The sequence below is a fragment of the Manis pentadactyla genome, chromosome 16 (assembly GCF_030020395.1).
Source record: "Manis pentadactyla isolate mManPen7 chromosome 16, mManPen7.hap1, whole genome shotgun sequence".
Lineage (NCBI taxonomy): Eukaryota > Metazoa > Chordata > Mammalia > Pholidota > Manidae > Manis > Manis pentadactyla.
Genome location: NC_080034.1, coordinates 49,659,393 through 49,680,248, shown reverse-complemented (window position 1 = coordinate 49,680,248; position 20,856 = coordinate 49,659,393). Strand labels below are relative to the sequence as shown.

Genomic DNA, 20,856 nt, shown 5'->3' with positions numbered 1-20,856 from the left:
CAACCTACTTCTGGTGACAACTGGACCCTAGGGCAGGAGGAGATCCTGGAGGAGTGGGCCTGACAGACATTCAGTGCAGAAACGGCAGCAATGCACCCACTCACCTCCCACCAGGTCTCCAGGTGCAGAAGCAGTGGCCCCAGTGGAGAGGCAGGCATTTCTAACTCAGCTGAGTCAACCTTCCAAGACAGGGGTGCCCCACACTCTGTCCGCTCCGTTTTTGGCTCAACTTGACTCCCTGGAGAATATGAAGAATTCATCCTCCCTGGGTGCCTGAGCAACCTTGGCAGAGAAAAGAAAAGTGAAGAAGGTCATTGTTAGTCCAGGGAGAGGAAATCCCAGGGCCAAATACCTCTAAAACCCAAAATCAGTCAAAGGGAGAAATAAAGTTTAAAATCTGTTTATTGCTCACAAACTGCAGTGTGGGGCCGTTTCTCTCTTTCCTGCTCCAGCAGAAGCCAAAAACTGTCCCTCCCCTCACCTCTGGGGTACAGATAAGCCCTCCATGGCCCAGGTAATTACCCATTGATATGGAGATGAACTTCTCCACCCCTGAGGAATGATGCAAATGCACTAAAGCCATACTTCTTTCCACCTCTGAACACCTGTTGATATTCAGATGTACTAAAGCCAGGCAAAATATCTGGAAATTACAATTTTACCCACAGCCTTTATGGATAAGGCTATAAGGTACATTGGCCCTGGAAGAGGAAAGAATAAATGAAGGATAGAGCACAGAAGCAAACTTCGATTTCCTTTAGTTCAGTCCATCCAGGCTGTGGATGAAAAGTCTGGGACCCTGGATCAGCTGGTCTTGTTCATGGGCACAAAATAGATTGATGGTTTGTACATGTCCACTGAGTTATATATCTGCCCTCAACATCTTCATCCTCTCAGACCTCCAGTTAAAAACCTACCTGTCATTTGAATCCTTCCTTCCCTGTTTCCTACTCAGTGCTCAGTATAACTTTGGTAGCCTGAGACTGACCACAGAGGCAGCATTTACACCATGGGAATCAGCAAACGCTACAAATCAGGGATTTTTGTTTTTCCCTGGAAAGCAAGTTGTTAAACATTTGCTGGTTATACAACTGCTTAAACACTCTGTTCCTGCCTGGTAAGGAAGGGCACTCTCCTATCTTTCATATCTCTGTTTGTCTCTTTGGCACACACATATTGGCTCACACTATTTTCCTACCTAGAAGGGTTCTGTGTCACCTCCCAAATGACCCCCTTGCTTCTAGGCTGCCATGCAACCCAAGCTCCTATCATCTGCATCAATAATACAGAAATGTATATTTCTGTATTATTTCCCATCCACTGTGCTTTCATATCTACATTTTATGAGGAAGCCTAGAACACTCTTCAGGCAGATACTCACCTGCCTCACTCCTCATGTCCTTCAGGCTTTTTCTCAAATGTCACCTTTTCAGTGAAGCTCTGACCGTTCTTCTGCTTCCAGAGGGGGGAGGATGTCTTCTGGGAGAGCAGCCATGGACTGGCAGATAGTGATGCCAGGAGTGTGGACAGGGAGCACAGCATGGCTAGGAATGGAAGGTCACAAGCAGGGCTGTTAAACCAGTGATTCCAGGGACTTACTCTGGGTTGCCGTGTGATGAACTGGGAACAACGGCTGTTTCTCTGCCTGCGGGAGGATCAGCCGGTATTCCCAAGTGCTGGGAGGCTGGTGTTCCCAGCTGACACCCACACAGAAAATGTTTCTTCTCCTTATTCAATGCAAGCGAACAGCGGTGACAGCAGGGCCCTTTCTGTTGCACAGCCCCTCTATGCACCAGGCTGCCCCTTCACGGGCACATCACTCAGCACCGCATGCACACAGGCATTGCACAGCAGCTGACTTCTTCCCACCAGTGCCAGCAGGCACAAGAAACTGTGATTGCTGACAAGGCAGACAGAAGCCCAAAATAGGAAAACCTATTAGGAGGAGTTAGATGACCTCTAGAGCTGGTAGTCAAGGGAAAAGAGTAGATATAAGCTTACATTTTAAGGGGATGGGATCTAACTTTTTAATCATTATTCAAATCACCTTGTATCTCATCTCCTCAAATGCTCTCCATGAAAGCTATAAACCAATAGTTCTCTCTGTAATTTTCCATTTATGATTTACCTTTTGTATGCCTTTCTATTGCTTTCCCACTATCTCTCTCATGCACTCTCTTCTACCTCTTTTTCATCTTTTTTCCCACTGTCTCTTTCCTCTCCATTTAACACCAACTATGTTTTAAAGAGTGCTTTGAAAACCTTTCTCGTTTTCACACAAGGCAGCCAGTGTTGAACTATGTGGAGACCCTGCCACCACTGTGCTCCAAGTGTGCCCCAGTGGGATTCAGTCATGCTGCACTTAGAGGTTTGGGTCAGGTTTGGGGTGCCTGCATCTGTGCTGTGAGGCAGCACATGCAGAATTGTCTTCTGACTCTATCATTAGGAATTACACTGCTCAGATCTAACCTTAAACTATGCTTTGGAATCAAATATTCCTTGTTACCCAAATTTATGGCTATCCAAACTGTAATTGGACTGGGAGCACCTGCCTCATTTCATTATTAGATTATTATGTTCACTATGTGTCAAGCACGAGCTCATTTTATTTCATCTTCATAATAAATTAATGAGGTAGGTGCTCTTATTATCCTACTTTGTGCATTAGGAGACCAAGGCAAGGGGAGATTGAGTAATTTGCCCAGGACATATATCTAGTAAAGTGGAAGTGTGGGGGAGGTTTGCCGATGAGATTAAAACATAGGGAATCAGGTTCATAGTGTTACTGGGAAGGCAAATGAGATAACACAGGTAAAGACCTCAGAAGAGCACCAAACACAAAGGGAAGCTCTGAGACTTGCTCGTCACTATTGTTTGCTGCTGTCATTATCACAATCATTATTATTTCATTGCACAATGATACCAGTGGAGCTAAGGACAGTCTGTCTCTCTCTTTGGAGGTTTTGTTTTGATTTTGTTGTTACTCCAATTTCATATTGTCCTCTGTTCTTAGTGTCTTTAAATAAGAAACACCAGAAATAAGACCACAATCATCTTTAATTTTGGGGTGAGTTATGATACTCTGGAAGAGAGATATATGGGAATTCAATTTTAAGAAAGTGAGAAGACATTTGTTTTTAAACAATTTGCTCTTTTTATTTGTATCCAACCCAAATGAGATGACAACACTCTTGAAGGTTGGTTGTTTTGATTTCTGGGCCTCTGGGATAATGGAAATAAAAGCACAGTTTTGGCCGTCCATCAGGCCCTACTTTGTAACGTGACCTTGAGCAAATTATTTTCCCTTTCCATCCATAGTTTCCTTATCTGGGAAGTGGAGCCACTCGTGACCACCCACTTTGGAGGATAGATGTCAAGATCAAGTGAGAATAATGTATGTGGCACATGATAGACACTGAAAACCACGCCACTCTTCCCTTTACTTTCCCCTAATGTATGTTTGGTTTGTTTCTGTACATATTTGTTTACTGCTGCATCACAAATTATCCCCAAATTTAGCAACTTCTGGGGCTGTGGCCGGCCAAACTGGGTCCTCTGGGTCTCTCATAGGCTACATTTAAAATGTGGCCAGGTCTGCGGCCATATCAAGGCTCACTATGGGATTGATCCACTTTCAAACCCACGCACATGGTTGTTGACAGGGCTGTTCAGTTTTTCAAGGGCAATTAGACTGAAGGCCTTAAGTCCTTGCTGGTTGTTTCTTGTCATGTGAGCCTTCCCACATGCAGCTCAACATGGCAGCTGGCTTTCTTCTGAGGGAATGAGTGAGTGAAAGAGTGCAAGAGGGGGCTCAAGACAGAAGCCATGACCTTTTGTAACCTAATCTCAAAAGTGACACATCTTTTTTGGTGTATTCCGTTTGTTAGAAGCAACTTACTAGGCACAACACACACTTAAGCAAAGGGGACAGACAAGCCAAGGGTAGGCACTCTCAGAGGCAGGGGTCATTAAAGGCCATCTCTCAGGATGCCTAACCACACATAACAATGTGCTTAAAACAAGGTGAAACTGTCTTCTTGATCCAGAATCCTTAAAACTAGAAGTGTATCCCTATGTCCTCTAAGGGGTCTAGTTGAGTGCAGGTATAGGGTTATATGCTCAGGAATCAGAAATTACAGAAATATTTGTTTGAATTTCTGTTTCTAACATTTGCCTTTTACTCTCTGATGCAGCTGTATATCACTGAAAACTGCATTTCTCAGGTTCCCTTGCTCTCTGGTTTCCAGTAGATTTGACTAATGGGAGACACTGTTAGAACACGTGGGATCAAGGGATTTCTCCTCTTCCCTCTTACTTCCCCGGGTTTCCCCAACCTCACTGGTACTCTGGCTCCATCAGACAGCCCTTCTGGTGGTCTCAGCTCCTTCCTGACCAGTCTATATCATTACAGTTCAGTGTGGGGTACAGCCCCAACTCCAAGATTATGGTATCACTTCTTCCCTTTGTCTCTCTAGCCCTTGGAGAAGGGTCAACTTCCTGCTGTTGCTTATTACTTGGGTTACTCCCACACCTTTTTTGGTGTCTCAACTCTTTTGTTATCTGTTTATCAAATTACCTTGATTAACTTCTTCATTATGATATCCCTAAAGCAGATTCTCTTTTTTAACTAGACTGTACCACCACAACTGATGAAACCTGGTCTTTTCGGAGCAACTCATGTATACAACAGTGTTTGCAGCATTCTCTAGTCCTCAATATCTGCCCCGGTTTTCATGCTGCTGGCTGGCCAGCGGGTGGTTGGTTTTTCAGTGTAGCCTCATCACTCTGGACTCAAGTTTCCCATTTTCTAAAGTGGGAGGCTTTGTGACATCTGTGATCTCTTTTATCCCTGATTATTGGGGGCTCCAGAATTTCTCCATAGGGAAAATTTAGGAACCATATTCTGACTGGGAAATGGGTGGGAGCCCTTTATATGAAACCAAAGTGGGAACTAGGGATGACAAAAACAAACTAAATTCAAAACTCTGGGTCGTGCGCATCACGGAAGGAGAGTGCCACTGGAGGAGCCTAGGGGAAAAGCTAACATGGATCATGCTAGGACTTCATAAACTAAGTATATTGTCCAACAAATTGTTTCCTGTTTCCTACTCTACCTACTGTTTTCTACCCAACCCCCAATCAAAGAAGAGTGCTTAGGAATAAAGTTTACAAATATGAAAATAACATTTCACTGTACTGGGGATAACAATAATTTATAAAAGATGATGGAGTTAGTCACTGGAATAATGTTACCAGGAGAAGAGACAGTACAGGTAACTTCTCTTAGCTTAAGACCCTGGGCAAGTTGCTTAACACTTTTGAATGCAGTTTTGTCTTCAGGATAATGGTGATAATAATAGTACATTAGATTATTATAAGATTAAGTGACAAATATTTGTAAAGCGCTTAGAACAGTAACTAGCACATAGTATCTACTCTATGGTAAGCTTTATAGATATGTTGCAATATTCTTAGTTGTAACTGACTATATTTATGCTGTAACTGATACAGATCACACTAGGACATTATGGGTAGTATAAGTCTGGAGAGTTCATCTAGAGCAATTGTGAGCAAAGGAAGGTTGGTGGTCACCTAGAAAAAGAATTCATAAAATGGTGACTTACTCAATGTATCTTTTCCACAGATGAGAGCACAGGACACAAGTGTCTCCAGGCTGGAGGAGCTTATTGACTGGCAGACCATTGCAGGAGAAAAATTACCCTGATACCTATGCTTAGAAAGTGCCCGCAAATTTGTATCTTGGTCTCCTCATCAGAAAGTAAATACACCTCTGATACTTACTTTTAATTGCAAGTGTATCACTCATCATAAATTAATCAATGGCATGGCTTATAAGCTCATTTTATGTGAATTAAGTTTGTATAATCCTAGTAATAGGTAACACATACGGTTACTTACAACAGTGTTGTAAACACTTCAGAAAAATTATGTCATATAATCTTACCAACACTCCTGAATAAATAGTAGTTTTATCAGTTAGATTTTGCTAAATTATATAACCAACAACCCCCAAATCTTGGATTACTTCAGATTTATATTGCATTTCTTTGTGGATTAGCTGCAACTCTGTTCCACATTTTCTTCATGGAGGAAACCAGGCTGAGGGAACATGACATAAAAGGATCTTATTGCTCTTAATAATTCTCCTGGAAAGTGGGCACATGTTACTTCTACTCATATTTTATCAAACAAAGCATTCATATGGCTATGACTGATGTTGTAGGGGCATGCCCTCCTCAAGTCAGGAAGTATACTATAAATCCGTATCAATAGGCAGGGATATATAATCCTCCCACAAAATGCAGCAAAATTTGGGAGTAATACTACAACCCACCACACTTTTCTCATCCAAATTTTGAACATAAGAAAATTGAGAAATAGAGTTTAGTAAATTTCTTAGCCACAAACCTAGTAAGTGATAGGATTGGGAGTTGAAATTGAGTCTTCTCTCTCCAGGACAGTGAAAGCCAGTCCCCTAAATGGGCCTGGTAGTTTGCACCTGCTGGTATGCACATATATGTATAGTTTCCTCCCAAAATAGACTAACCTATATAACTAATAGAATATTGTGACTTCTGAAGTTAGGTTTTAAACTATGTGTGACTTCTGTTTTGCTCTCTCTTGGATCACTCAGTCTGGGGAAGCCAGCTATGGTGTAGTGAGCCCTTGAGTAGCCCTATGAAGAGGTATGCAGGCTGAGGAACTGAGGCCTTCTGCCAATAGCCAGCACTGACTTGTCAGCCGTGTGAACCATATGAGCCATCAGGGAAGTGGAGCTCCCCACCCTGGTCCAGTCTTCAGATGACTGCAGCCTCAGCAACGTCTTGACTTCACTCTCATCAAACATCCCAAGTCAACAAGCCACCCAGTTAAGTCACCCCTAAATTACTGACCCATGGAAACGGTGTGAGATAATAAATGCCCATTATTATTTTTAGCCAGCAAATGGGGAAATTTGTCATACAACAATAAATAACTATACAAGTGTCTATCAGTTAAACCATTATGCCAAACTGCCACCATGTATGAATTAATTATCCTGTGTAAGTGCATAGACGTTATAGTTTTAAACCAACAAATGCATATAGTTTAGGGGGAGTGGAGAGGAAAAAGTAAAGGGATGCTGAGGGAATAATCATAGGAAGTATGACTGAATATCATAGTATCATAGGATATCTATGTATCATAGTATTGCATAATATCAAGTATCATAGGAAGTATGATAGAGAAAATAAAGAACAAAGATACACCAGAAGGCCACATGTCATCTGTTCTTGTTCACTAAACCATCTCTTCTAAAGTTACCAGCAACATCTTCGAATAAATAGATGCTGAAGGGATTGATTAGGAAAATGATTATAAGTTCAACATTAATTAATGGAAAGGTATAATCTGAAATTGTTTCTCACAGGCAATCTTTCCAGGAAGAAAAGAATATTTTCTGTGCTCTTATCAGGATTCAGGAATTTGTTTTGACTCTTAAGAATATATATGCAGACTCTTATGTTTTATATTCTTAAGCTCTTCAAGGCCAAGAAAGGACATCCAGTCGTCCATCTTATCCCTAGGTCCAAATGTTTTGCACCTTTTGCAAGGACCCGTCTTGCCTCCAGATTCCATAGGATTCCTTTCCTGGCAACCTGAAATGCAAGTTACCAACCTCTCTCAAGTTTTCATCTTGAAGTAATAATGGGTTCTGGGAGTTTCCATTTGCTTCAACATCCAAATTAAGTTTAGATGCATTAGACTTAATGGATTTAAATATCATTTATTAGATATACATTTTTTTCATTTTTTGTTTTGTTGTATTGATTTATTTATTTAGTCTTAGGCCAATGTAGAACAATTTAATTCTGAGTTTAGAGCTTAAAATATGTGTATGTACATATATAGAGAGACACATACACTAGCACACACACAGATATAATGTAAAATAAATGATAAATGAATATACAAATATAAGATATAAAAATAAAATAAAAAATTTAAGATCACCTCTTTGCTGCCTATAACATAGTGTTCCTTCAGTCTGCTGATTCAGACCTATTATTTATGAAACAGTTTAGTTGGTTGTGATCAACTTTCCTGAAATTTAAGTAGAAAAGAGAGCAGGAGAAGAGGAGAAAGAGAAGGGAAGAGAGCAAAGTAAACTACATTTTAAAGACATATTACTTCCTCAAATTTTTGTTTCAGTTAAGGCACACACACATGAGTATGTGACTGTGAGTGTATGATGTAAAATGTGTTTCCTAATGTAGATTATGGTCAAAAAGATTTTTTAAAAACTAATAAACATGAAAATAAACTGAAATCATTATTGTGTAGGTTACAAAGCACCCCAAAACTTAATTGCTTAAAACACAGACATTTCATTTTGCCCATGGATTCTTCAGATCAGGAATTCAAATAGAGCAGAGTATTTAGCTTGTTTCTATGTCTTAATGGGGACTTCAGCTGAGAAGACTTGACCACTGGAAGCTGGAGTCAGCTAGAGACTCTTCTCACATTTCTGGTCCTTGAATTAGGACAGTTCAAAGACGAGGCCAGCTAATCAGAGTGTACAAACATTGTCTCCCCATGCACCTTGCCCTTCTTACAGCATGGTGGCCTCAGATTCACCAAAATTCTTATGAGATAGTCCAGAGATTGAAGCCTGTGGGTTCCAGCAAATAAGACAGAGATGCATTGCTTTTTAAGACCTGGCCTTGGAAGTTATACAGCCTCATATCCTCCACACTCTATTGGTGCATGGTGTCACAAGTTTGCTCGGATTCAAGGGTATGACAATAAGACTTGATTGGGGAACATCAAGACACATTGGAGAAGTAAATGCAAGTCAGAAGAATATGTTGCAAGTAAAATAAAATTTATCACATTTTACAACCATGGGAATATCCATGAATGGTAGATTAGATTAGTAAATACATTGGGCCACATTTATAAATGAAAAATTAAATAGCAGTGCAAGTAACCAGCTAGAGCTCTCTGCACCATGAGCTTTTTGAGGGGAAAAAAAAGCAAGACAAAAGAGAAAAAATACATTGTGCTTTTGCATATATACATTTCAAAAATGAGACAAACTAAACCATATTGTTCATGGATACATATATGTGATAAATCTATAAACAAAAAAAACTAGGAAATAATTTCAATTAAAATTCAGGTAGGAGCACAAGGAGGGGACAGATAGTACTTGGATGTCTGGGAAATTCAGCACACATTTTAAACAAAATAAGTTTTATCATATTTTTAAGAGAAACATGTTGTTTACTACTAATAAAGTAATCCATGCTTATGACAGGAACTTTGAAAAAGCATAAAAGTTTGGACACAAGAATAAAAATCATCTACATTTCTAGCACTATGGAGAATCTATGTCACATTTTAACATATGAAGAAAACTTTTTTTAGAAAACTTTTTATAGTGAACTAATTTCAGATTTTCAGGAAATCGCAACAATAGTAGAAGTTCCCTTATATTCCTCAACTAGTTTCCCCTAATGTTAATATCTTACATAATCATTGTATATTTATCAACAGGAATAGATATTGATAAAATATTATTTACTAAACTTTACACTTCTCTCTCAAATTTTATAAACTTTTCCATCAATGTTCTTTTTCTGTTCCAGGATCTACTTAGGATCCCACACTGAATTTACTTATGTATTTCTTTAGTCTCTTCTAGTTCATAATAGTTCCGTAGTCTGTCCTTGTCTTTCATGATCTTCACACTTTTGAAGAGTACTGATCAATTATTTTAAACATTGCCCCTCAGTTTGAATTTGTCTGATGTTTTCTTATCACTGGAGTGAGTTTATGCATTTTTGCCAGGAAATATCACAAAAATGATGGAATGTTCTACTCAGTGCAGAGTTCATAATATTGGTATATCTTAGTACTTGTGATGTTTGCCTTGCTCACTTCGTTAATGGGGTCTGTTGGGTTTCTCCATCGTAAACTTCGGATCTTTCTTTTAGTACTTGGTAAGTATCTTGGGGAAGATACTTTGAGACTATGCAGATTCTGTTTTCCTTAAACTTTTTACCCAGTGATTTTAGCATCCATCCTTGTGGATTTTAGCTGCAACAAGAAATTGTCCCTTCTTTTTACAAAATATATTTACTTGTGGGTATATATTGTATTCTGAGTTAAAATCTGATGCTATTAATTTTTATTTTGTTGCTTAAATGGCCATACAGTTTAATACAGTGTTAGTTTGTTAATTGTTTGTATCCTTTTTGGGCAGTAGCTATTGAGACTGGTTTACATGTTTTTTTTCAACAAGTTTCCAACTTTTTATTTTAAACACATTTCCTTACTTTCTAGCATTATAAGATATTCCAGGCCCATCCTGCTCTAGGATTGGAATTGATCACTTCTCCAAGGAACCTCGTTCTTTTTTCTTTTTTTAAATTTTATTTTGATATCATTAATGTACAATTACTTGAACATTATGGTTACTAGACTCCCCCCAAGTCCCCACTACATACCCCATTACAGTCACTGTCCATCAGAGTAGCAAGATGTGATAGAAGCATTACTTGTCTTCTCTGTATATACTGCCTTTCCCGTGTCCCCCCCACATTACGTGTGCTAATCATAATGCCCCATTTTTCCCCTTATCCCTCCCTTCCCACCCACCCTCCCCAGTTCCTTTCCCTTTGGTAATTGTTACTCCATTATTGGGTTCTGTGAGTCTGCTGGTGTTTGGTTCCTTCAGTTTTTGTCTTTGGAAACTCGTTCTTTTTATTATAGAACAATTCTTAAAAACAAAGACTGTGTGCCAGGTGTGCTAGCTGCTACTAGGGTGTTACTGCTTGTAGGCCTTCTCAGATGACAGGCCAAGGAAATGCATGTGTATGTCAATACATACACATCTATGCTTCTGTTTTTATGCAATTGCAGATATATTTTAAAATATGAATTTATATTAATTCTTCTGTTTCTAATTCAGCACTACAAGATTCATTTTAGCCAAATACTTCTTTTTCCATCAGTGAGAACACTGGATCTCACTTTTTACAATATGTTTATTTCTTTTTCATTTCTAGTAGATACATAAGAAGTTTCAGAATTGTTAAGCCATATCCCTGAAACACTTTTATTAGATTACTTTTGTCTCTAGCCTTACAACATCCAATGAAGATACTGTTTTCCATAGTACTTAAGTTAATTTTTATCTTCTTCAATGACTTCAGTGTTGTTATGCTATTAATGTAAAACAATTTGTTGTATTCCATTTTGGATTCCCCCATCCCTATTGCTTTCAATAGTTTGTTTATTTTGCTGTTATATGAAACATTCCTATAGTTGTAAGAGTCAGAGTTAAATAAACATACTCAGAAAACTATCATTCCCCCCTTCAGCAGTGTACTCTATCTCTATTTCTCCCTTCTTGGAAACCTCCTTACTAACACATCCCCCATAGATAACCAACCTCATTTGTTTTTGGTTTATCTTTCCTATATATCTTTTGCACAAATGAGCAGAGAAATGTGTTTTCTTATATCCTTTTCTCTCTCTTCAGGAGGGTATCATAGTATGGACAATCTTTTGCACTTGGCTTCTTCACTTAACTCTATGTAACTATTCACTCATTAGTTCATAGAGATCTTTCTCATTCATTTTTCCAGCTGTCTATTGCTCAGTTTTGTTGGTGTGCCCAACTTATGTATGGATATTAAAGTTCTTCCCAATATTTTACAGTTGCAAACAATGCTGCAATGAATAATCTTGAGTATATAGCACAGTTTTGATTGATTAAAAAAAAAAAGAATAACAATTTCTAAGATAATGTACAGCTTTAATTAAAAAAAAAAAAGGTTTCCAGAAATGCTGTACAGCAAACACCAAGATAGAGTACTTATTAAAAGAGTCCACAAAGGATGTGTGTTCCAACAGATAGAGTCCTACTGATGATCTTCACAGGCCACCATGTCCATGCATGGAATGAGGAAGCTGGGGAGGGGCTAATCTGTCCAGCAAAAAACACCTCTTCTCCAAACTCTGTCTTCCATAAAGCAATCATTGTAACATAATAAACTAGCAAAGTCCAGGATCAAGTGTTTGGAACTCAGAACTATAGAGTAAAAGGAACCAAGTACAAGCCTCCCTTTCTGTCTGCCTTCACAGTGCTACTCTCAGCACAGTTGCTACCATGTCCAAAATGGAAATGTTCACAAAGTGCTCCCCATTTTCCATTACTTGGAGTTACATAGAGGCCTAAAAAAGTCAGAAATAAGAGATTACTTTTTTAGCTTATTAGATATTAATACACTTAAGAATATTTCATTATTATAAAAGTTTGGGAAATTGCATAAGGAAGACTCCACTTTTGCCATATGAGCCTTCACAGTTAAAAAGTATGTTTTACAGAGGGACCACCCAGCACACAAAGAACTGTATAGATAACTGAAACTACATGAATTGGGCTCTGGTACTTTATATTCAATTCTAGTTCATTGAAAAAATAAAAACAACATTTTGGCCTTGGGTCACTGAATTGATTTTCCAACCTTTAATGATTGTTCAGACCTGCAGTCTGAAAAATTGTTCATTAAGAACACATCCTTTGAGGTCAGGCAGGATGTGAGCCAAACTTTAAGATGTACCTCTTACTTGCAGTCTGGAGAATTCGTTAACCTCTACATGCCCATGTCCTCCTGTGTAAAATGGGGATACTATCTAAAGCAGGGAATTGCTGCAATGACTAAGTAAGAACGCAGGTAGTACACAGCAAGTAGCCAATTAATGGAAAGGGTATTTTTATTATGAAGAATAATAAAATGGCATAAGAAGTGGAGAAGCTGTTCTAGGGAATTCTGGTAGTCCACAGGCAAACAAGGTCCAGCCTTCCTTCTGTGGATGGAAAATTATGAAGCAGAGGATCCTTTACCATTACTCTCTTTTCTCCTTCTCAGGGCCAATCTAGTGCCCAGTCAGGTGTGAATCCAAGGAAGTCAGTATTAGATTGCTGCTGCCCTCTTTCTCCCAACCTGTGGTCATATATTTTCTGTGGTCATGGACTTCTTTTCAAAGGTCTCTCAGGCAAGTCTAGAAATCCACAGTAACTTCACATGACAGGTAATATTTTTGACTTGTTGGTCACTTTCCGAGACAGCAGCAGTATTTGCCAGACTTGGCAGGATATAAAAGGAACCTCGGGAACTTGTTAAACACGCAGATGCTGAGACTCACTGGAGTTACTGGTTTAGAATCATCTGGAGCAAGACTTTGGAATATACATTTAAAACAAACACAGACGCACCATAGGTAGTTCAGACTAGCTGTAGCTGGCAGATCAGTAGGAAAGTGGAGCCTTTTGGTGTTACTCCTATTTCATCATAGAAGAGTGTCAAATAAATGTTTGATTTAATAGTGACAGATCCTCCATATCTCCATTAAGTCCATCAAATAGTCTTATTTATAGGAAAACATGTATTGTAGGAGACAAGCGTAGCTGAGTTGAAAGATAACAGAAGTTGGAGAGTTTAAGTCCCCACAAATTAGAACTAGTAAGAAATTCATAGAATAAAGTAAGACATTTGAGAGAAAACTTCGACATGTTATGCACATTTCACCCCCATACAGTAAGTTATTGTTTGTCAATGAAAATGAGTATAACCCGTTGTTTTGGATCAAGTGCCCACAAACCAGTTTCCCTAATACCCATTAATTGTGTTTTGGAGCCTTACCCCCTCCTTTTTTATTTTAATTTATAACAAAGAACATATTTATTTTTCACTAGCATACACTCATTACATAAAAAATGTTTACACATTAAAGCTTAAATATTGATAATTTACATTCATTTTTATACCAGATTCAGCACTATCTGAAAACATTTCATTAATGCTGTATCAAAGATCCCACTGATTTCAGTAGTGGGATCTGTTGGGTGTGGAGAAGATTCAAGACAATGGAAGTAAAAATAATATGATGTCCAGTGCCATCTTACAACCAGCCACATTCACAGATTATCACCTTATAGCACCCCCCAAAACTCTATTTTGTCTCTTGAGCACATGGCTTGCAGTTTTTAAAAACAATTCCATCCAGACCATTTTATTGGAATAATTCCTTCAAATGAGCTTTTCCTCCCAACATGCAGTCTCTGTTGTTTGGGCAACTACCTCAATAAACCCACTGTCTCACAAACCTTGCAAAGGATGTCATCATAGGGCAATGATTTAACTTGAATAAACCTTTAAAGTTCTGCTTCTGAGATGGAAATTTGACGTGTCATTCAATGCTACATGTAACTCGTTTTCTTTGTTATGGAGCTCTGGGAAGCATAGAGCCATAATCATCATGATTGAAGCCATGTTTACTATGTGGACTAATAATTCATCAGCTATTCAGTAATAACAAGGCCTGGGTTCCTTTAATAATGGGAATAGATATTACAATCCACATTTCTCATGTATTTCCCCTTACGATCAACATGTGAATTTCTATCTTAACTAATATATTACAATGCAGTTCTGCAGCATATGCCCGAAGAACTCAGCAGACAACAAATTCTTCAGTGGGCAACTCCGCTTCCAAGGACTTTATGGACATCATCTGCGTTTTATGTGCAAATTAATCGTTTTCCATCGGTGTACCCTATGTTTGGGACTCCCCTTCCTTCTCAAATAACCTGAGTTCAAGGTATGTAAACTCAGGAGCAGTTGTACAGGCGAAGAGAAGCAACAGCCCCGCCCCCAACCCTAGGGAGCAAAGAGGAAAAGAATTATCCTAAGGAATTGTTTAAAAACCCAGATGCAGCCTATAGATATAAAACCATAGCTACATAGATTGATGTCCCAGGGGTCCAAAACTTAACGCCAAATGGGCAGAAATTTGTTCGGGAATAAACTAAACGAGTTTGATGAACTCAAATGCCCTCGGCTCAATAGGCAGGACTCTCTGAGGAGCCTGTGTTACTTCCCTCACTTAAGCGCAGATTTGTAATAAAAATCTTAATGCAAGTGGCATGGTTTTTGGACATATAAGAAGCTAACCACTTGGAGAATTATATTTCAGAGGTCAGAAAAATCCAGAGTTAAAGATCAGTTTGTAATTTAAGGAGAAAATAGAAAGTTTTGTTTCTCTTAGTTAAAATTTGAGGGGCACGGCGGGAAATATTGCTGGTTTTTGGCATAAGGTTTTGTGCTTTTCTCATAAATTGAGGTCTGCCTGAAGCCTGAGGCTTTGTGGATCATTTTCGGAGAAAAATCGAGCAATTCGATGCAGAGGGTTTTAATATTTTTGGTATTTTTTAAGGTGTAACAAACACAACTCGGGATCCGAGAGGACACTCTGCGGCTGCCAGCGAGGCGGGCTGGACAGCGCACCAATCACAACGCAGCTCCGCCCTATATAAACGCGCGGGCGCAGGGGCGCAGCCCGAGTCCTGGCGAGTGCCTGTGCTTCCGGCTCGAATTGGTTTCTCTCTATCCGCTTTCGTTATGTCCGAGACTGCGCCTGCCGCGCCCGCTGCTCCAGCCCCTACCGAGAAGACCGCCGTAAAGAAAAAACCTCGCAAGTCTGCAGGTGCCGGGAAGCGCAAAGCGTCTGGGCCCCCGGTGTCCGAGCTCATCACCAAGGCCGTTGCCGCCTCCAAAGAACGCAGCGGCGTATCGCTGGCCGCGCTCAAGAAGGCGCTGGCGGCCGCCGGCTACGACGTGGAGAAGAACAACAGCCGCATCAAATTGGGTCTCAAGAGCCTAGTGAGCAAGGGTACCCTCGTGCAGACCAAGGGTACTGGCGCCTCGGGTTCTTTTAAGCTCAATAAGAAGGCAACTTCTGGGGAGGCCAAGCCTAAGACCAGGAAGGTGGGTGCAGCCAAGTCCAAGAAGCCTTCGGGAGCGGCCAAGAAAGCGAAGAAGACCACGGGGTCGACCACCCCCAAGAAAAGCGCCAAGAAGACTCCAAAAAAGGCGAAGAAGCCTGCGGCGGCTGCAGGAACCAAAAAGGCAAAAAGCCCGAAAAAAGCGAAAGCAGCCAAGTCCAAGAAGGCGCCCAGAAGCCCAGCGAAGGCCAAAGCGGTGAAGCCCAAGGCGGCTAAGCCAAAAGCTGCCAAACCCAAGGCAGCTAAGCCGAAGAAGGGGTCAGCCAAAAAGAAATAGGAAGTCCTTTGGCCAACTTGTTTCAGAAGCTCAACACAACCCAAAGGCTCTTTTCAGAGCCACCCCCATATCTCAGAAAAAGAGCTGTTGCACTTTAAGGGGGCGTGGCTGGAGAATGCTACAAATGAGGGGTGGACCCCCCAGGAAGGGAAAATGGGTCAAATGGGGGCTTAGAGATTCTCTAGGGAAAAACTGGCTGGGGCCAAGCTCACATACTTAACACCTCGACCGCACATGACGCAAGAAGGGCGCACATTTGAGAGCAAGCACCTCGTTTGCAGCAAGAGAAGTGCATTACCCCAAACCCATTTCAATTTTGGTAAGGTTTATTTAGTAAACTAGATTAAGACTTACCACCAAAAGAAAATTGGCAGGTTGTGAAGAAATCCCCAGGAATTTTTTTGTAAGCAATAAATACCAGGACAAACAGTAGTGAATTTTGAGTTACGGAGCGTTAGGCACCCCAACATACTGATGAGCTGTTTTTTCGATTGGTTAAATGGGATACGCTTCTCATAAACCGCTACTCGCCCGCCACCCCAGCATTTGAAGACAAACAGTAGGGCCTGGTACCTGGTACCAGGTGTCTACTGTTGTCTCCACCCACTAACCTAAAACTAACGTTCCCGTTTTGTCTGCTCTCCGAAAAATCCAGTAAATAAAGTTGCTTGAAAAGGATAATTTATAGTAGCGTTGGGTAGCCTAGTCTCGGCCTTCTGATTGGGTTGAAGCAAAGTAACGAAATAGCCAATGAAAGGGTAGACGTACAAGTACCATTTATTTTTCGCATTTGTGACGACACACTGAAATTAACCCAATCGTAAGTGACACTTTACTGACCTCATTTGAATACCGCATCTATAAATAAATGTGTCTTTACCCGCGGTGATTATTTTTTAAGGTGTTAATGGTAGTGTAACTCTTGACGCTGCAATGCCAGAACCCACGAAATCTGCTCCGGCCCCAAAGAAGGGCTCCAAGAAGGCGGTGACCAAAGCGCAGAAGAAGGACGGCAAGAAGCGCAAGCGCAGCCGCAAGGAGAGCTACTCGGTGTACGTGTACAAGGTGCTCAAGCAGGTCCACCCCGACACCGGCATCTCGTCCAAGGCCATGGGCATCATGAACTCGTTTGTCAACGACATCTTCGAGCGCATCGCGGGCGAGGCGTCGCGCCTGGCGCATTACAACAAGCGCTCGACCATCACCTCCAGGGAGATCCAGACCGCCGTGCGCCTGCTGCTGCCCGGGGAACTGGCCAAGCACGCCGTGTCCGAGGGCACCAAGGCCGTCACCAAGTACACCAGCTCCAAGTAAACTTGCCAAGTAAGCTTCCTTATACCTAACCCCAAAGGCTCTTTTAAGAGCCAAGCATGCTTTCATTAAACGAGTTGTAATTTATTGCAAACGAGGTTGTCGAGTTTCTTGTACCAAGTTTAAAGCTACAATACCATTCTTTTAACATATTAGTCTCGTAGGTAGTAATGCAAAGTACTGAGGCAGCAGTATCTGCCGTTGCGTCCTATGGACAAGCACAGTCTATAGAACCATTAGTCATTTAGATCCACATAACTTCATATTAATTTAAAGTGAAAATGCCGTTTCAAGTGTGCCACTCTCCTTTCCATGTATAATTCTCCAAATTGATTCCAATATCGATCTGGGTCTTGGAGATGACCATTCACCCGGAGCACAGAAGTGCATGCTATGACAACTCTACTTTGCTTTTAACTTTTAGCCACATAGACATGCAATACTGAAAAACAGCTGAAGACTGAGTTTTCACGGAAATATTACAAAGGCTTTTCTGGTTTTTGCTTGCTTTGCAATTGGAACAATTTCTGTTTGAGGCTCAGAGCAGCGAGTGGGGAAGGGAGAGGGAGAGTCGGCTGTATCCAAAAGGCACCGAGAAAGAGGAAAGGGAACCCTTTTTGAGACACCTTCAAATCCTATCTTTTATTATACCGTCGTTCTATTAATTTGTAGGCTTCTGGCAGCATTTACTTCAGCTTTAAAGTCCTCCGGACCCTAAGGGAGAAAGAAGCCCAATATTCATTCAGTCCATTCAGGTGTCTGGTTGTGGATAGGCAAAAGTCACCCCAGGACAGAGGCTCCCTTCTCAGTACCGTTTCCCCTTTCCCTGAGATCCCCGAGTGTCGAGGACAGGGAGGAGGTAGAAAGAGAAGGAAATCTGCTTCCGGCAGGATGTGGTTTCTGCTGCGCAAGGTGGGATGGCATGAGGGATTTTCACTACCAGGGAAACATTGCTGTAGGGAAAATAATCTCGGAATGGAAGCTGGGATGCTGGGAGGGAGGGCCAGGAGGAAAGGGGTCATGGTTCAGAGTTCACCAAGAAAATTGCATGGTAAATGAGGCTGGGCTGGGAATAAACTGCTGGATGAGATTGAGAATTTAGATGGAGGGTGTTGTTGGCTGAGGGAGGAATGGATTTAGAAAGTCTATTGTCCTCACAACCGCCACCTCCCTCGCTCCCCAAACAAATACACATTCATGAGTCATGGGGATAGATTTTCCATGATGTGTCCAACTGAGTACTTGGATGAACATTTAAAACACAGGATCATGTCTTCTAAATTCTTTAAAAGCAAGGAAAAGCCACTAAGAAAGCAAGAAAACCCCAGGCTCGGTTTTCTTTTAGTCCATGTGAAACCTCAAGCACCACAACTGCCTCTCACCCAAACCTGAATTTTGTTTTCAGGAGCATTGTGTGAAGAAGCCTCCTCATGGCTGGGTGCCTGATCAATATTGCCTGGTGAAGCTGAGATTCCAGACCAATAGTTACCTTCTCAGGGTGGAAGGATAAACTAGAAGTAAACACATGTCCACACACATCCACACTTACCATAGATGACTGCAAGAGTCTGCCCTAAACCTTGGTGCTGAACAGGGTAGATGCCACCACTGAGAATTTGGACTATAAGCCAGACTTTACACTGACTTTGTTCTGGCTTTAATACCACAGGGATTCAAAACACCCAGGTTGAGAATTTAATTTAGGGAATATCCCAAGCTGGTTTTGCACCCCTGAGCACCTGGTAAAAGCAACCAAATCCTTTCTGGAGACATAACCTTCATTTTAAACCTCAACAAATCCCCACAGAAAAAATATCAAAGAATATCAATGAACAGCTTCACAAACAAAATTAATTAAACACACCATGAAATAAAACATCATGACCAAGAACAAAAGCAACAATGGAAACAAAGAGTAAAAAGAGGAAATCAACAAATATAGACTTCAAGTGACTCAAGTTAGTATCTTAGAAAGTATATGTATTTGAAATATGTTGATGGACTAAAAGAATACAAAGAATGTCCACGCAGATTTGAAAAAAGAACCAACTAGAAATTCTAGAAATATATATATTCATGTGTATACAATTAATTATAACAGAATTAAAGTTGAAAGCTTATTGGATAGGTTTAATAGGCAATGGGACCGAAGTGAAAAATTTTCATGAGCTGTATAACTAGATCCTAAGCAATTATCCAAAATAACAGAGAGAGAAAGGTAAACATGAGTTTAAGAGATACAGAATTAGTAAAATTGACATGCATCCAATCATAATGCCCAGAACAACCAGAAAGAATGACACAGATGTGAGATTTAAAAGATCATGGCTGAGAATTTATTAGAATTAACGGATTACTCAAATAATTAAAAATAAATGGAGTGAAAGACGATACAACAAAAAGGTGGTCACTGTGTGGCACTGAACTAAGCCTTATAAATTCTTATAACAAATGTAATGCTGATTTTCATAAGGTTGTGACTTCTAATCTTTTTGACAGATGACATCAGACTGAAGCAGTTTGAAATTCTGTAAGGGGGAGTATAATTGAGTAACTGGTTACGTGTACTTTTTATCTAGCTAATTACCAAATTCTATTTTTTTAATTTATTTATTTTGTATTAAGATATCATTGATATACACTCTTATGAAGGTTTCACAAGAAAAAAAGTGTGGTTACTACAATCACCCATATATCGAGTCCCCCCCCACACCCCATTGCAGTCATTGTCCATCAGTGTAGTAAGATGCCAGAGTCACTACTTGTCTTCTCTGTGCTACACTGTCTTTCCCATGATCCCCCCAACACCATGCATACCAATCATAATATCCCTCAATTCCCTTCTCCCTTCCTCCCCACCGTCCCTTCCCCACCCCTCCCCTTTGGTAACCACTAGTCCCTTCTTGAATCTGCTGCTATTTTGTTCCTTCAGTTTTGCTTTGTTGTTATACTCCACAAATGAGGGAAATTGTTGGTATTTGTGTTTCTCTGCCTGACTTACTTTACTGAGCATAATACCCTCTAGCTCCAACCATGTCGTTGCGAATGCTAAGATTTGTTTTTCTTATGGCTGAATAATAGAATTTGTATATGTATCATAATAATTCCATTGTGTATATGTATCACATCTTCTTTATCAATTCATCTACTGATGGACACTTACGGGGATTCCATATCTTGGCATAGGGGTGCATATGTTTTTTTGAATCTGAGATCTTGCTTTCTTTGGGTAAATTCCAAGGAATGGGATTTCCAGGTCAAATGGTATCTCTATTTTGAGTTTTTTGAAGAACCTCCATATTGCTTTCCACTATGGTTGAACTAGTTTACCTTCCCACCAGCAGTGTAGGAGTGTACCCCTTTCTCCACATCCTCATCAGCATTTGTTGTTCCTAGTCTTTTTTTTTAT

General features: G+C 40.4%; 2 protein-coding genes and 1 long non-coding RNA gene across 3 annotated transcripts in view; all 3 read left to right on the top strand.

The window, feature by feature from the left end:
- LOC130681376 (uncharacterized) overlaps positions 1-8,833 on the top strand; it is a 36,421-nt gene extending 27,588 nt beyond the window's left edge. The window contains exons 2-3 of the long non-coding RNA XR_008994494.1: positions 5,645-5,779; positions 6,656-8,833. This is a non-coding gene — a long non-coding RNA (uncharacterized LOC130681376). The remainder of the gene's footprint in view (positions 1-5,644; positions 5,780-6,655) is intronic.
- A 6,565-nt stretch (positions 8,834-15,398) lies between these two features.
- Positions 15,399-16,290, top strand: LOC118912376 (histone H1.4). Its single transcript, XM_036885410.2, has one exon. The coding sequence runs from the start codon at positions 15,477-15,479 to the stop codon at positions 16,134-16,136; it is 660 nt and encodes a 219-aa protein (XP_036741305.2). The 5' UTR covers positions 15,399-15,476; the 3' UTR covers positions 16,137-16,290.
- A 278-nt stretch (positions 16,291-16,568) lies between these two features.
- LOC118912423 (histone H2B type 1-M) lies at positions 16,569-17,541 on the top strand. The gene has a single exon (XM_036885548.2). It carries the CDS (start codon positions 17,070-17,072, stop codon positions 17,448-17,450), a length of 381 nt encoding a protein of 126 aa, XP_036741443.2. The 5' UTR covers positions 16,569-17,069; the 3' UTR covers positions 17,451-17,541.
- Positions 17,542-20,856: the final 3,315 nt, after the last annotated feature.

Excerpts from the sequence above, each read along its gene's own strand:
- LOC118912376 (XM_036885410.2), top strand. The coding sequence starts at position 15,477 with ATGTCCGAGACTGCGCCTGCCGCGCCCGCTGCTCCAGCCCCTACCGAG.
- LOC118912423 (XM_036885548.2), top strand. The coding sequence starts at position 17,070 with ATGCCAGAACCCACGAAATCTGCTCCGGCCCCAAAGAAGGGCTCCAAG.